The sequence below is a fragment of the Acomys russatus genome, chromosome 27 (assembly GCF_903995435.1).
Source record: "Acomys russatus chromosome 27, mAcoRus1.1, whole genome shotgun sequence".
Taxonomy (NCBI): Eukaryota; Metazoa; Chordata; class Mammalia; order Rodentia; family Muridae; genus Acomys; species Acomys russatus.
Window position 1 is genome coordinate 12864020 of NC_067163.1, and position 13773 is coordinate 12877792.

Here is a 13773-nt window from a genome sequence, read left to right on the forward strand (position 1 = left end):
GACTTCCAGTGGAGGGAGGGGGACACCCACAAAACCTTAGACCCAAAATTTACCCTGCGTACAAGATATGCAGGGATAAAGATAGAGCAGAGATTGAGGGAATGTCCAACCAATGACTGGCCCAACTTGAGACTTGCCCCATGGGAGAGATCCAACCCCTCACACTATTAATGATACTCTGTTGTGCTTGCAGACAAGAGCCTAGCATAACTGTCCTCTAAGAAGAACATTTCTTAAATGCATTTGTCTCTGACTTTTCAGTTTGTATATGAGAAAGTTAAAGCCCATCTGAAAAGTTAATCAAAGAAGCTCTCAAGCAATGTGGGCCTTTCCAGACCTCATCCACAGCCTATGTCCACCCTTCTCCTTTAACCCCAATCTTCTACCATGTGGGTGTGTTCACCTGCTTCTTGAAGAACAGAGCTATCTACTCTCCCAAGGAAATGGGCACAATCTGATTCTCTTCTGCTGGCTGCTTTTGGTCCAAGGCTTCCTCAGCTGCTCCTAGGAGAGGCTCAGCCTGCGCTTGGAGAACCAGCAGAAGGGAATCACCTGGGGGATGGATGAGCAGGAACCAAATGTGTGTGGCATGGAGACTTGTGTTAGGAGAAAGCTCCCACACAGGCTGTGCAGGCTGAGTGAGGGAGCATTGGTGAGGAAAGGAGGAAGATTCCCCTGCAAAGCCCCTTGGTGTTCCTGTATTCTCACAGCTTCCACAACATTGCTCCGTGTCCAGTGTCTACTTGCTGAACAGCACAGTGATAAGGGCATTGTTATCACTTCCTATCATCTCTGTCTACATTTGCTCCTTAATATTTGAAAAAGGAAAAAAAAACTTAACAAAAGTATGCCTTCTCTTCATTATTTTGGAAGAGTTAGAAAAAATGATATTAATTCTTTGAAACATTTAAAATATATACAAAAATTTGGCAAGCAAAGCCATCATGCTGAGGGAGTTTCCTAGTGGAGCTCTGTGGACATTCTGAAAGTTGCATGGGATTGTCAGAAACCCAGAATAGAAAATAAAATAAAATAAAATAAAATAAAAAAGCAGACTTTCTATAGATGCAGGAGGTGTTTGCAAAGCCCGCTAAAGCACTGGTGTATACAGTGGACAGTGCAGCATAAGGGTAAGAAGTCCAGACATGTAAAGGGAATGGCTCACGATGCACTGTTTTATTTTTAGTAAGCACACAAGGTGATGGGTCTTATTATGGCATTTTCATACACATGCCAATAACTGACATTCTTCAAGGACATTAGGGTCCTTGAAGTGGCAGGGGGTGTCGGGGTGGGTGAGTCGCTTTATCAAAACTTGTCGGAACAACTAGATAGTCACAGGCAATAATATGCAGTTGAATTCTACCTCGTGCTATGTAAAATATTCAACTCGGCATGAACCAGAATCTTAGAGTTGACTACTGAATATTAAAAAAAAAAAAAGAAAGAAAGAAAGAAAAACTCAGAGAAGACAGGTGAATGTTCATATCTTACCATTGGCAACTGAGTCTTATATGTGAAGCCAAACATTTAGCAAGAAAAAATGCATAAGTGTCCATTGTAAAAATTAGTGTTTTAATCTCTGAAGGACACTTTCCAGAAAGTTAGTAGAGTGATCACAGTGACTATGGCGTGTATGTCTGTTCATTGTGAGATGGGGGTCTTACTACACAGCCCAGCTGGCATGGGTACTGCTGTCTTCCTGCCTGATTCATCCTGGGCCTCTAGGCCTGGCCTCAGTTGTGCTTGAGTAAGACTTCCTCAGTGTCACAGGGAGTCAGGGCAGAAGTTTATTGTGCACTGAATATAGAAATCATCCATGCAGTAAACATTGAAGCCCTATTCAGATCTAGCCAATGGACAGGACATTCTGCACAGTTGCGGGAGAGCAGGGACTGACTCTGACATGAACTTTGGTGCCACATATTTGACCACTTCCCCTTGGTAGGGAGGCCTGGTGACAATCAGAAAAAGGGTAAGTAGGCTACCAAGATGAGACTTGATAGCCTATGCCCATATGGTGGGAGAAAAGGTCCCCTTCTGTCACAGACCTAGGGAAGGGAAAAAAGGTGAAAGAGGGAGGAAGGGAGGAACAGGAAGATAAAAGTGAGGAGATAACAATTGAGGTGCAATCTGAATAAATTAACAAAACAGATTTTTTAAAAAAGAAACTATTTCTCAAAGCCCTTTGCTGACATTCGAAACTCTGGCCATTCCTGGAGATGCTCCTTTAAATTGCAGGGATATGTATTTTTGAAAGTGTGTGATATATTTTGAGGATTGGTGAATGTTCCTGGTGCATTCTAAAAGTGATATATTACAACAGAGAGCAATGCATGTGGCTGTTGATAAATGTTTAAGCAGCCAGGGATCAAAGAAAGCTTATCATCAAATAGATTCAACACATGGTATAAGCAGAAATCCCAGATCAGAGGAAGAGCAAAGGGTTCAAGAAGGATGAGGGCGCTTTGTGTGGTCCTTGCCTACACTTCTGTGCCTTCCCCTTACACATGTGCAAACACTGAAGTCTCACCCTAATTCAAAGGACTTGTTTTTTTCTGTGGTCTGCTTTTATGACACTCAGTCATGAGGGCCTTATGTCTGATCTGTCTTTATCTCTTCCATACACCCACAGCTAAGCCAGTTCAATAACCAGACATCTAGGAGTGTATACTGAATACAATCTGTTGAGACACCCCCCCCTCCCCGCACCCCCCCACCCCATCTGTTTGTCTATTCTTCTCAGCTGCTCTGGTGCAACTCCATACTAAAATGTCTTTCTGCACGAGATGCTGACCAAGTGTCCAAACAATTCAGGAAATGGGGAGCAGATCCCATAGAGAAGTGGACAGATGGCCCCACACTGGCCACTAGGCGGTACAGCTGTCCTAAAGGTTCTTCTTTACCTTTGGAGGACTCTCAGTGCAGTAGGACTGGGCATCAAGCTGCAGTCTGCTGAACTCTTAAGCATTACCACATTAGTTCCAAGGGAAGCATTCCAAGAAAAGCAAAAGAGAGTCCATAAAAGAGACTAGAATCTATGGATTCACAGATCTTCCAAGCACCAGTGAGGAAGTGAGTTCACAAAAGCAACCACAACCCCTTGTTACCTCTTCTGACTTTGTAAGGCTTGGGGACCTCTTCTTATTTTACTGTTGTTAAACTAGCACCTTAAAGTGGCTTGCAAGGGGGATAAATTCTGGGTCACACATCCATGTCAATGTGCCTGTGAAGTTGGTGGATGGTTGTTGAGAATTGGAGACTTAAGGCCCCCAGTTCCCTCTGCAGCCCACCATGCTTGGTTCAGGATCCAGGTACAGACAGCATGAGTGGGTATATGACCAAGGATCCTGTACACAACACCAGATCCCTCCTGCTGTACCTCTCTCTACACAATCTTATTATGTAAGTGACTTTAGTCATCACATTTTCCAACAGCTTAGCACAAATTGAGAAGATCTGAGCAGCGAATGGATTTTGGAGTGTGTGTGTGTGTGTGTGTGTGTGTGTGTGTGTGTGTGTGTGTGTGTGTGTGTGTGTGTGTAAGCCAGGCCCACATATATCAAATCCAGCTTTGCCAGATGTGTACGGATACTTTCAGGCAATGAGTATATCTGGGTGAGACTTCCTGCTTTGCTTCCTGTTTAGTGTCTTTCCTGTTTAGTATAAACTTGTGTCTGTGGAGCAGGCACACACCTAAGGCTTCATGGGCAGATACATGATCTTGGCCTTTTTGTCCAAGCCTTAACATTTAGAATAAGGACGTAGGTTACTTTGAGGAGTTAGGGCATTGTGACAATGGCAACATGAAGATAACCATCATGTTTTCTACCTCCCACATTGAAAATGGCTTTGAGAGTGTGTCTAATCTAAATGAGGCAGAGCTATGAGATGGGAGATTAGAATGGTTACAGCAGCATTGACCTTTCTTACATATTCATCAGAAGCCCTGTGATAGCCTTAATATCCCTACAAACTAGAACCAGGAATTTCTTCATAGCATTCTGGTACTTGGTTCTCAGAGTCTTGCTTGGAGACTGCAACCAAGCACACACACACAGCCACACACACACAGGGAACTTGCTGCCAGGATTTATTTATATATAAAGGAGGAAGAGTCAAGTGCACAGCATGGGGCAAACAGCAGTATCCTTCAGGATCTCAAGTCACAGGACAAACCTACTTATTCTTGTTCTCAGTGCTCAGCGACAGCAGAGCCGGAAGATGTAGCCACGGTAACTGCAGGCCCCATAGAGGCGTTCTAGAAACCCACAGCTCCCTCTTCTGCAGTAGCAGGTCAAGCCTGACTTCACATCTGGGGAGACAAAGATCACGTGAGACACTCAGCGCCTGGGTCAGCAGGATGGAAGAGATCCTGGCCAAGATCTGTGGTGGGTGAAGCGGCTCCCCCACATTCATCGCTGCTGACAGCAGCATGAGCAATCACAATCAATATGAATAATAAATAATGGCATCCCCATGTGTCTTCATTTTGTTTGTCTTCATTTTTTTTTTTTTGTGCACTCAGGCAATCACACATTTTAAGCACACCTCCAGCTTCTAAAATATAATAAACACAATAAAAATATCCTCCCTATAACCAAGTCTAGCCATTTAAATTTAGAAAAGAGATAGTCACTAAGTCTCTTGTATGTATTAAGCCCAGTGATATTCATGAATGTATCTTGTACCAAAAATCTTTGCAGGAAGAGATTGACTTATTTGGCTCTTGCTCTTAAATGAAAAAAAAAAGTAAAGGTGTAATAGTCACCCAGGTGGCCAGTGTCAGAGCTTGTCCCCACCCTTCCTCTCTACTCCACATCTCCAGCATGCTGTCGTCCCTCACCTGCATCTTGCAGAGCAGTGGTTTTATCCCCTCCAAAGGATATGGCCATATCCTGGTCCTCGTCTCCCACATGCACTTGGTCTGGAGCCTCCTCACCTCTCGCTAGGAGAGGTTCTGCCTGGGTCTGGAGGACCAGCAGGAGAAGGGCGGTGAGGAGAGCGAGTGTCCTCATGGCTGTGGGTTTCCTAGGGGATGAAAAAAAATCAGGAGCAAAGTGTCTGGGGGGTGGGCGAGCCTGTAAAGAGAAAGACCCAAGCTGGGCTCAGCAGCAGTTAGGGAAGGGCTACATGGATACAGAGGGGGATTTGTCCTCAAGGTCCTCGTGATATCCTCATCCTCACAGCTTCCCTCGTGACTTGCCTCGGCCTGTGTGGCTGGTGACAGGATGAGAAGGACTCTGCTATTCTTTCCTGTCACCACTTGGATTTTATACTTACCACTTGAATGAATGTTCGCTTTTTAGTTTAGTTTAGTTTTGTTTTGTTTTGTTTTGTTTTCTCAAGACAGCACTTCTCTGTGTAGCCTTGGCTGTCCTGGACTGACTTTGTAGACGAGGCTGGCCTCGAACTCACAGAGATCTGCCTGCCTCTGCCTTTCCAAGTGCTGGGCTTACAGGCATGCACCACCACCACCCCCAGCTGAGTGTTTACTTTTTAATGGAAGGAGGAGGAGGAGAAGCACTTTCATGCATTAAGTGTGAGGAATCAATGCCTCTAAATCTCTGAAGATGGATTCTGATGCCATCTGAAGTTGTTGACTCTAGGTCAGACCTGAATCCTGATGATGTGGAGAGTCCATGCTTGTTAGGGTTGTTTCTATTACATCACATTTGATAACCACCTTGATCTTATTAAACTATGGAAGAAATGAGCATTGGTCTAAAAAAAAAAGAGGAGTGTTTATTCTTTTCACTCATGCAAATGTGATTGACAATAAAGCCAGTAATCACTAAAGCATAAAACCCAGTGATTTGATGCACAATCAGATCTTTATCTCGAATAAAATGAAATAAAGATCTGGATATAAGACTTTAAAGCATCAAACTACTAGAAGAAAAATTCAGAGCTGGGTCTGGACAGTGAGTTCTTCCATGGCACCAAAGGTTCTGGGAATAAAGCAAAAATGGCAAGTGGGATTGCACTGGACTTTACAACTTCTACATAGGAGAGAAAATAAGCATCAGAGTGAAATGCCAAACTAGCATATGGTGGGAAAGGTGGGCAAAGCATACATCTGATAAGCACCTGATCTCCAAAATATATAGGCAACATGTGTAACTCAATAGCCAAAATCAAACTGTACCAAGAGATATTCCTTAAAATGTAAAGACATTTCACAGATTATATTACTGTCCCTACTGGAATGACAAGTAAGACATCTGTGTTTTGAAAAGGAGGGTGTGAGTGTCCCCTTTACCAGTCACTACTGTCCTTAGCAGCTACCAGAGGCTCATACAGAAGAGCCCGAAAAACTGGGTCTGATTATGTGGGCTCCTCCAGAGGAGCCTTGCCTTTAGGTAGTCAGTTGCAGCTAGGCCTCAACGACACATCCATACTTTGAAAGTTAAGGGACTTCCATTACTTACAGATCCTTGGTGCTGCACGGAGCGCAGAGCAGGAGAGAGCACGCCTCTGTCCAGATCTCAGGATAGAACAGCGGACGAAACATCGTGGAACAGACTTCCCCTATTTAATGTCCTAACTTTTTTTGTGTGTGTGGTTAATTTCTATTGGATACCTCAAACACCTATGGTGCAAGGACAGTTAGGCAATTTGGAAAAGCTGGGGGCAAAGTAGGGCTTCCCAGAAGGATTTCTTAACTATCTCATCCAGGACTAGACAACACTTACTTGTCCAGTACTGCTCACACTGTGAAGCCTGTGCTGCAAAGCCCAGACTCTGGGGCTGAACCACTAATGTCAGAAAGTATGAACGTGTGCACAGGAAACGTGTGGCTTACAAATCATGGCTTATGTTTTGTGACTAGAATAAATATCCAATGAGCATCTAGAGAAGGATTTGAAAACTACTTCTCAGCGAGTCTCCCCAGGACCAAGGATACAACCATTAGGGCTAGTTAAGCCTTTCGGCAGAGTAGGAATACTGCACTATGGCAACATTATACATTAGTTCTGCTGTGCAGCTGTGCAGGTTCAAATGGACTCTCCCATGTGACTGAAGTATATATATCAAGTCATTATCTGGAAGGACCAGCTGCAACCTTCCTTGGTCACTAAATAAGGCTAAAGAGTTATCTAAAGCCAAGTGGGCAAAACATTTATGACATTGTTTCTTGAGACACAATGTCTTCTGTATGTCCCACAGGCTGGACAGATGGCAGAGAGATTGGCACTAGCTGGTCTTACCAAGTGATGTGTGCTCAGAGGTGTCGTGCCTAAACCAATATTAGTCATATACAAGGACTTTGTGAGCCCCAGCATGACCAGAACGGACGTTGCCTGCTGGAGACGCAACTGCTTTCCACCATACAGCCCCCTAAAAGGGAAAAGAATGGTTTAAGATGACCTCAAATCCTTTGGCACTTGCTATCAGAATGCAGGCTTGTGCCCACTCATCCTGAGCTTATATTTGGTAATTTCTTAACCATTAGCAGAATCTCACATGTCACCATGTTGTGTTTTGTTTCCAAGACTTGAAATATTAATATTTTCACTTTCTCCTTACTGGATGATGCTGTGGTCTGAATCAGGTCTTGCTAAAATTAATGTGTGTAAATCTTACTCCCAAAAGTCATGACATTCACAAGTGGGGTCCTCTGGCAGGGGACCCTTTTACCAGGTAGAAACATCCTCTGAAAGTATTCTTTATAAGCCAGGAAATGGGCCATTGCCACAAAGTAAATCTTTTGACACTTTCATCTTAGACTTCATTACCTCCAGAACTGCTGTATATAACACAATTATTATATGACCTGATATGTGGCATTGCATTATACCAGTCAAAATGGACTAAGGCAGAGACCCACACTGGAACCCATCGGCCATATTTTGAGTAACCCCAAGTCTTACTGGGGAGATCATGGAGGAAGAACTGAGGCCTCTTATAGTGGTAAACCAGAAATATTTATAGCCAGTTTTCTTAGGGGAAAAAGTTTTGATTTATAACGTTTATAAATATCCACCATCAAAACCCACTCAGCTTCAGATGAGGACAGCTGTTTGATGATCCCCCTCCTGAACCAGAATGAATGGATGTACTCCACATATCTGGTCTCAACTCATAGTCCTGCTGAGCTCCCTCCTGACACCAGCCCTGACATGCCCAGTAAACTGTCCAAATGCTAGAGAACCACTCATCCTTCTGCCCACAGTGCTAACCAATGTCCAAGTGGTAAATACGAGTTAGAACACACACGTGTGTGTGTGATGATTTCTTACACAGCAGTAGGAGTGCAGAACATGCTCACGAACACAGTAAGAGAACCTGTGCTGTGTGGATTATTTTGTCTGCCAGCTTTTGCTTTGTCAATGTATCCCAAAAGTGGGACTTGATCTTTTCACTTAATTTCTCAAGAATAACATAGAACATGTTATAGATAAGTGGCATAAAGTCCTGTGCTCTTTAGGATGTTTCAGTGAACAACTTTTTATTCATTTTTCATCTAAATTTCTGCAATGGGAATCCAGGGATAGTGTGCAACCCAACTATGGCTCAGATCTCTGTCCCTGGGGGGAGACTTAGAGGTGGGGAGGAGGGCATGTATAGCCTTGATAATTGCTAAAACATGAGAAAAATTAGCAAATGTTTTGTTCTGTTCTGTTTTGTTTTGTTTTGTTCTCTCTAGAATTTTGAACGACAAAGGCTCCATAGATCTGTCCTTCGTTCCCTCTGCCATCATGAGGGCCATCAGAAAAGGAAAGAAAGAAAGGCCAGGGGACCACTTTTATTCCTTGAACTAACCAGTCTTTCTTGTCATGATTCCTTCTTAGAATTCTTAAGGATTTGAGTGCAAATGCTAAGCCCAAGGTGGTTCCTGGACCTTGAATCCAAGGCCTCCAATTAATACACATGGGAAATGTGATCAATCCTAATGCAGAGCATCTGACAGAAAAGAGCTGGTTATAAGTGTTCTTGGTACAGTCTGGGCTTCAGAGTTCTCAGATGACTAAGGAGCACAATGTTACTTAGGGTCATGATCAAAGACCCAAAGTCACCCACACCAGAGAGCTGGAAGGCAGTGGCATAGAGGTTGCAAGCCAGGAGTTTTAGATTGATACCCAAATGAGGGTGGATGGCAAGTGTGTGGCCATGTGGTGATTGGCTAGAGGGCTGAAGACAGTGAGGACAGGGTCACTGTCACCTACATGCTCAAGTATTAAGAGGCTGGGGAGGTGACCATCTGGGCCACATCAGACTGGAGAACCTTTTCCTCTAACCTGCAACTTTCTGAAGTGATCTGTGGACTTCTGAGTGGCAAAGAAGATGCAAAAGTACAGGAAAAAAATATGTTTTCTTAATCCCTTATATTCTGTTTCTGGTTGTAGAAAGAGTTCAGAAAGCAAAACTTTCAAATGGAAATGAACTCTTTATGCTGGAGAGGTATCTAGGTGTACTGTAGTTCTGTTCACTGTACATTACTGCCAAGAGATGGCCTCAACCTCCATGTCCCTCAATGGATGAGTGGATAGAGAATGTGGCATGCACAGACACTGTGTGTGTGTGTGTGTGTCTGTGTGTGTGTGTGTTTGCATGTATACACAGTGGAACACTATTCAACCATGAAAAGATGGAATTTGCTATAACTGAGAGTATCCCAGAGGACACTTGCTGTGTAATACCCAGATACACAAAGAGAAGGACAATATGTTCTCACACATCCAGGATAAAAAGCAATGTAATGGAAGCTGGGGGTAGAATACTTGCTCCTGGAGACTGGCAAGGTCAAGGGATGCTGAGGAGAGATTGGTCAATGGGCACAGAATGACACTTATGTAGGAGCAGTGGGTTCTGGTGAACTCTTACACAATGGCATGACTGTAAATAATAACGGATTATGTATTTCAAAACAGCTAGGGCAGTAGAATTTTAGTGTTTGACCAGAAAGAAATTATAAATATCTGGAGTGACAGATGAGTTAATTCCCCAATTTAATAATTTCAGTGTGCACATGTGTGACCTTAAATGTTCACCATTGCAACACATCAATCAGTTTTAAAACAATGAGCTCTTGGCATTTTACAAGAAAAATTCACTGCAAACTTCAAAAGTGGGAAGGAAGGGTTCATGAGATTATTGCATCCAGAGTCAAGAATTTGCAAGAGGGAGAGGTGTCGGAATAAACTCTCTGGAGACAAAGACAACAGAGACTTTTTTTTAAGCTCTGTGAGCTAATGGAGAAATCCTGGAGAGCGTTAGCAGGGAGGTTGATCAACATGACTGTTTCATGTGCTTGCTGGTTAACACTTACTGGAGTTACACTAACCGTCCCCGGAAACAGAGAACCTAGGTCCTTAGATCATTGCATTCCAAAAGGCTGACCCTATGTTCGATTTAATCATTACATTTATTTGCCCAGGTCACAGGTGCTCATTTAAGACAGAAATGTCTTGTGGGACTTTGGTCACTGAGGGGATTAAGGTATTAAGAGGTTGGGAAGGTGAAAGTCCAAGCCCATTAGTACAGAGAGGCTTTTCCTCTAACCTGAAAGTTTCTGAAACAATCTTCAGGGCTTTGAGTGGCAAGAGAAAGTTGCAAAAGCACAGAAAAAATGTTTTCTTAATCCTTTATATTCTGTTTCTGGATGTAGAGTTCAGGAAAAAAAAACTGTACAGTATAGTAACTACACATTATATTTTCAATGTACTAATCAATATCCTGTGATGTTTGACGCTATAGGAGTTGGACTGGCTAGAGTTGAACTTTCTCTACCAGTTCAGCCAGTGAAGTTGGTATTTGTCATAGCTCAACACAGGTTTTCATAGCAACTACCAAGTGAGATGCTTCCAGCCTGGGTCCATCCTTATTGAGTGCCCAGAGAACATCTGTTGTGAGCCCACACTATCTGTACTACCGTATAGAAAATACATGTTGTCATCTATGAGTGCCAGTGCTACAGATAGTGTGCACACACCATAGTATGAGATGCCCTGCTTTTCTTCCTACCCATTCTGTCTCTGCACTAGCTTTTTTCTAATATTGGTAAAAGTTGTCTCTATGGATCAAAAAACAACCCAGCGCTTAGAAGGCAGAGGCATGATCCCGACCTGTTCATTGAAACTTCAAACCTTTTAAGGATATAGTAGCTCTCTGAAAAATCAAAATATTAGACTTCTATAAACCTGGAGGCCAAAGTAGTATATTTTTCTTAATACATAGGCGATGTCTTTGAGAGGGAGTTGAATCTACATGAAGGCAGAGTCAAAATTCAAGGGGCTCACCAGCACTCTGAACTTTCCTTATACTTTGTGCCTGAATCCTGGGATCATCCTTTAAAACTGATAGTATTTGGAGCCAGTATTTTGTAAGTAAAAATTAAACTATTTATTCCCTTGCAAAATTTCCTTGAAGGTTCTAATACTTGTGATCTAGAAATCTAACATCAAAAGAATACAAACACACAGGGATCCTCTTGCAAGTAATTTATTGAAGATAAAGAAGAAACACAAGTGTAGTGGTAATCAGAGAGCTCTCTTGGGCAACGCAGTGTATGATCGTCTTCTTGTCTCAGTCTCCATGCTTAGCGGCAGCAGAATATGTAGTTTCTGTTCCCCTTGCTGCAGATCCCAGTGATGCGTTCCAGTCCTATGCAGGATTTTGGTCTACAATAGCATGTGAGGACTTTTCTTGAGGCTGGAGACACACAAAGAAAACCAGACATTAAATTTCAAGGTTGGAGCGTGGGACAGTATACAATCTCATGAAGACGTGTGATACAGCATCAGTGTGTTGTGTTGGCAACATTACAGCCATCAGCATGGCCAACTCAACAAATAACATACTTAAGGATTTTTGGTAAAGCATTTGAGACCCATTCTGATGTGTCTTTAGTGTTTATGCTCCTTTTCTCACCATACATACACTTGAGTGCACTCTTACACTGATCTGAAGTTCCTTTAGGCAAAGAAAATTTTCTCCTTAAACCTAAGACTACTCATTGAGTTCTATTGGAAACAACTCAGCATATTGTTCTATACCCTGATGAAGTTCCCAGGTGTATTTTTGCAGCAAAAATCTTATGAGAAAGAAATTCAACTAGACAGTTCACTTTCACTGTTACTGCTATGGATAAGAAATAAAATGAAGTAAAATAGAATTACCAAGGGAACCAGATTAGTCTTCACAGGCTTCCATGGCATGCCTTCAGCCCTCTCTCAGGAGACTAGAAGCCTGCATCACACCAGGCACCACCACTCACCTGCATCTTGAAGAGCAAGCCCTTTCGGGTCTCCAAAGGAGATGGACACGTCCTGGTCCTCTTCCCCTGTCTGTTCTTCAATGCTCGTCTCCTCATTTGCTTCCGGGAGAGGATCAGCCTGGGCCTGGAAGGCCAGCAGGGCAAGGGCAGAGAGGAGGACAAGCGTCTTCATGGCTGGAGTCACCTGGAGGAGTGGTGAGCAGGAGCTCGATGTGTGGACAGTGAGGAGGGAGCCTGCTTTTATAGGGCTGTCATGAGAAGGTACAGAGACAGGCCCCACGGTTAGAGAAGCCACTCTTTGATGGGGACTGGGAGAGACAGTTGCCCTTGAGATCCCTTTGATGTTCCTCTGTCCTCATAGCTTCCACCATGACGTTGGTCTGTGTGTTCAGCGACAGCCCTCCCTTCCAGCTGATAATGATGAAGGGGCCCTGCTGTCTTCTCCTGCTTCCCATCTGCTTGAATATTTACCTTTCAGTGGTCGGGAAAGAAAAGAGGCAGACATGTCCTAAGCTACTAAGTTCATGGAACAAGGGGGTTTGTGTTCTAACGCTGGAGCCTGCTGTTCTCAGAAAGTGAGGAACCTGGACCCAACCCAGATGCCTGTGGATTGGACAGTCGGTTCTTTGTGTGATTCGGGGGGAATTGTCACCCTCATGGAGGAAGACTCTGTGACTCCCCTACATTGGGGCACTTATGGAGAAAGTGAGATGGCCTTATCATGCGTCCAGTGAATTGAGTTCAAGAGGAGACGAGGACAGACTTGGTCTGAGTGAAGCTAGAGCTGGCGTGCTGAGGGTGCCAGAGTGACTGAACACAGCTCAGGAGTGTGTTCCAAGTGCCTCTTCACACGGGAACCATCAAGTGATGTGCACTTCTTCTGTCAGAGACTGTACCATTTTTTTTTTAACTTTTGGGAAATGTGGGTTTACCTACAAGAAACAACATCCAGAATGCAGAGAGGGTTATATTCTGCTTCCCAATCCCAAAAAGTGCCACATGTTTATATATGAACACTGTTCTGTCCATGTTTCATCCCTTTTCCTTTACTATGTATATACCAAAAGATAGAGAACATTGTATTTTCAACCAGTGCATGGAGTCCCAGTGTTGTAAGTGCTAGCTCATATTTACATGTTGATAAATACTGTTCAGTTGTTTAAATATTTTTATTTACAGCTGTGTACAATAGCTAGCAAAGTAGTAAGAAACTATTTTACATACTATTTAAACATACACACACAATTACATATATATATATATACATATACATATATATATACTATTGCCTAATGGGACATGCCCTCTTAAATACATTTGTAGACCTAGATCTGTGAGTCAAAAAGCACACCTTATATTTCAGACAAATCCCTGCTCTTTATAGTGTTAGCCTCAGTAGCATTTACAAAAAGTTGCATACTCAAAAGACTCAATTGTGTCATTTATAGTATTGTGTTTTCACTTTCCATTCTTCTTGCCAGTATTCGATGCAGAGTTGGTCATTGAAGTCCCTGCGTATCCCGAGAATGTCTTTTTAAAGTAAGGCAATCAAA

The 13773-nt window shown here is 43.1% G+C and overlaps 2 protein-coding genes across 2 annotated transcripts; both read right to left on the reverse strand.

Annotated features, from left to right (window-relative positions):
• Nucleotides 1-4157: 4157 nt before the first annotated feature.
• Nucleotides 4158-5025, reverse strand: LOC127210280 (neutrophil antibiotic peptide NP-1-like). Its single transcript, XM_051169975.1, has 2 exons — nucleotides 4847-5025; nucleotides 4158-4315 (listed from the first exon to the last, which is right to left on the reverse strand). Exons 1-2 carry the CDS (start codon nucleotides 5016-5018, stop codon nucleotides 4203-4205), a joined length of 285 nt encoding a protein of 94 aa, XP_051025932.1. The 5' UTR covers nucleotides 5019-5025; the 3' UTR covers nucleotides 4158-4202.
• A 6517-nt stretch (nucleotides 5026-11542) lies between these two features.
• On the reverse strand, nucleotides 11543-12532 carry LOC127210070 (alpha-defensin 24-like). Its single transcript, XM_051169762.1, has 2 exons — nucleotides 12217-12532; nucleotides 11543-11648 (listed from the first exon to the last, which is right to left on the reverse strand). Exons 1-2 carry the CDS (start codon nucleotides 12390-12392, stop codon nucleotides 11543-11545), a joined length of 282 nt encoding a protein of 93 aa, XP_051025719.1. The 5' UTR covers nucleotides 12393-12532.
• Between the last annotated feature and the right edge of the window lie 1241 nt (nucleotides 12533-13773).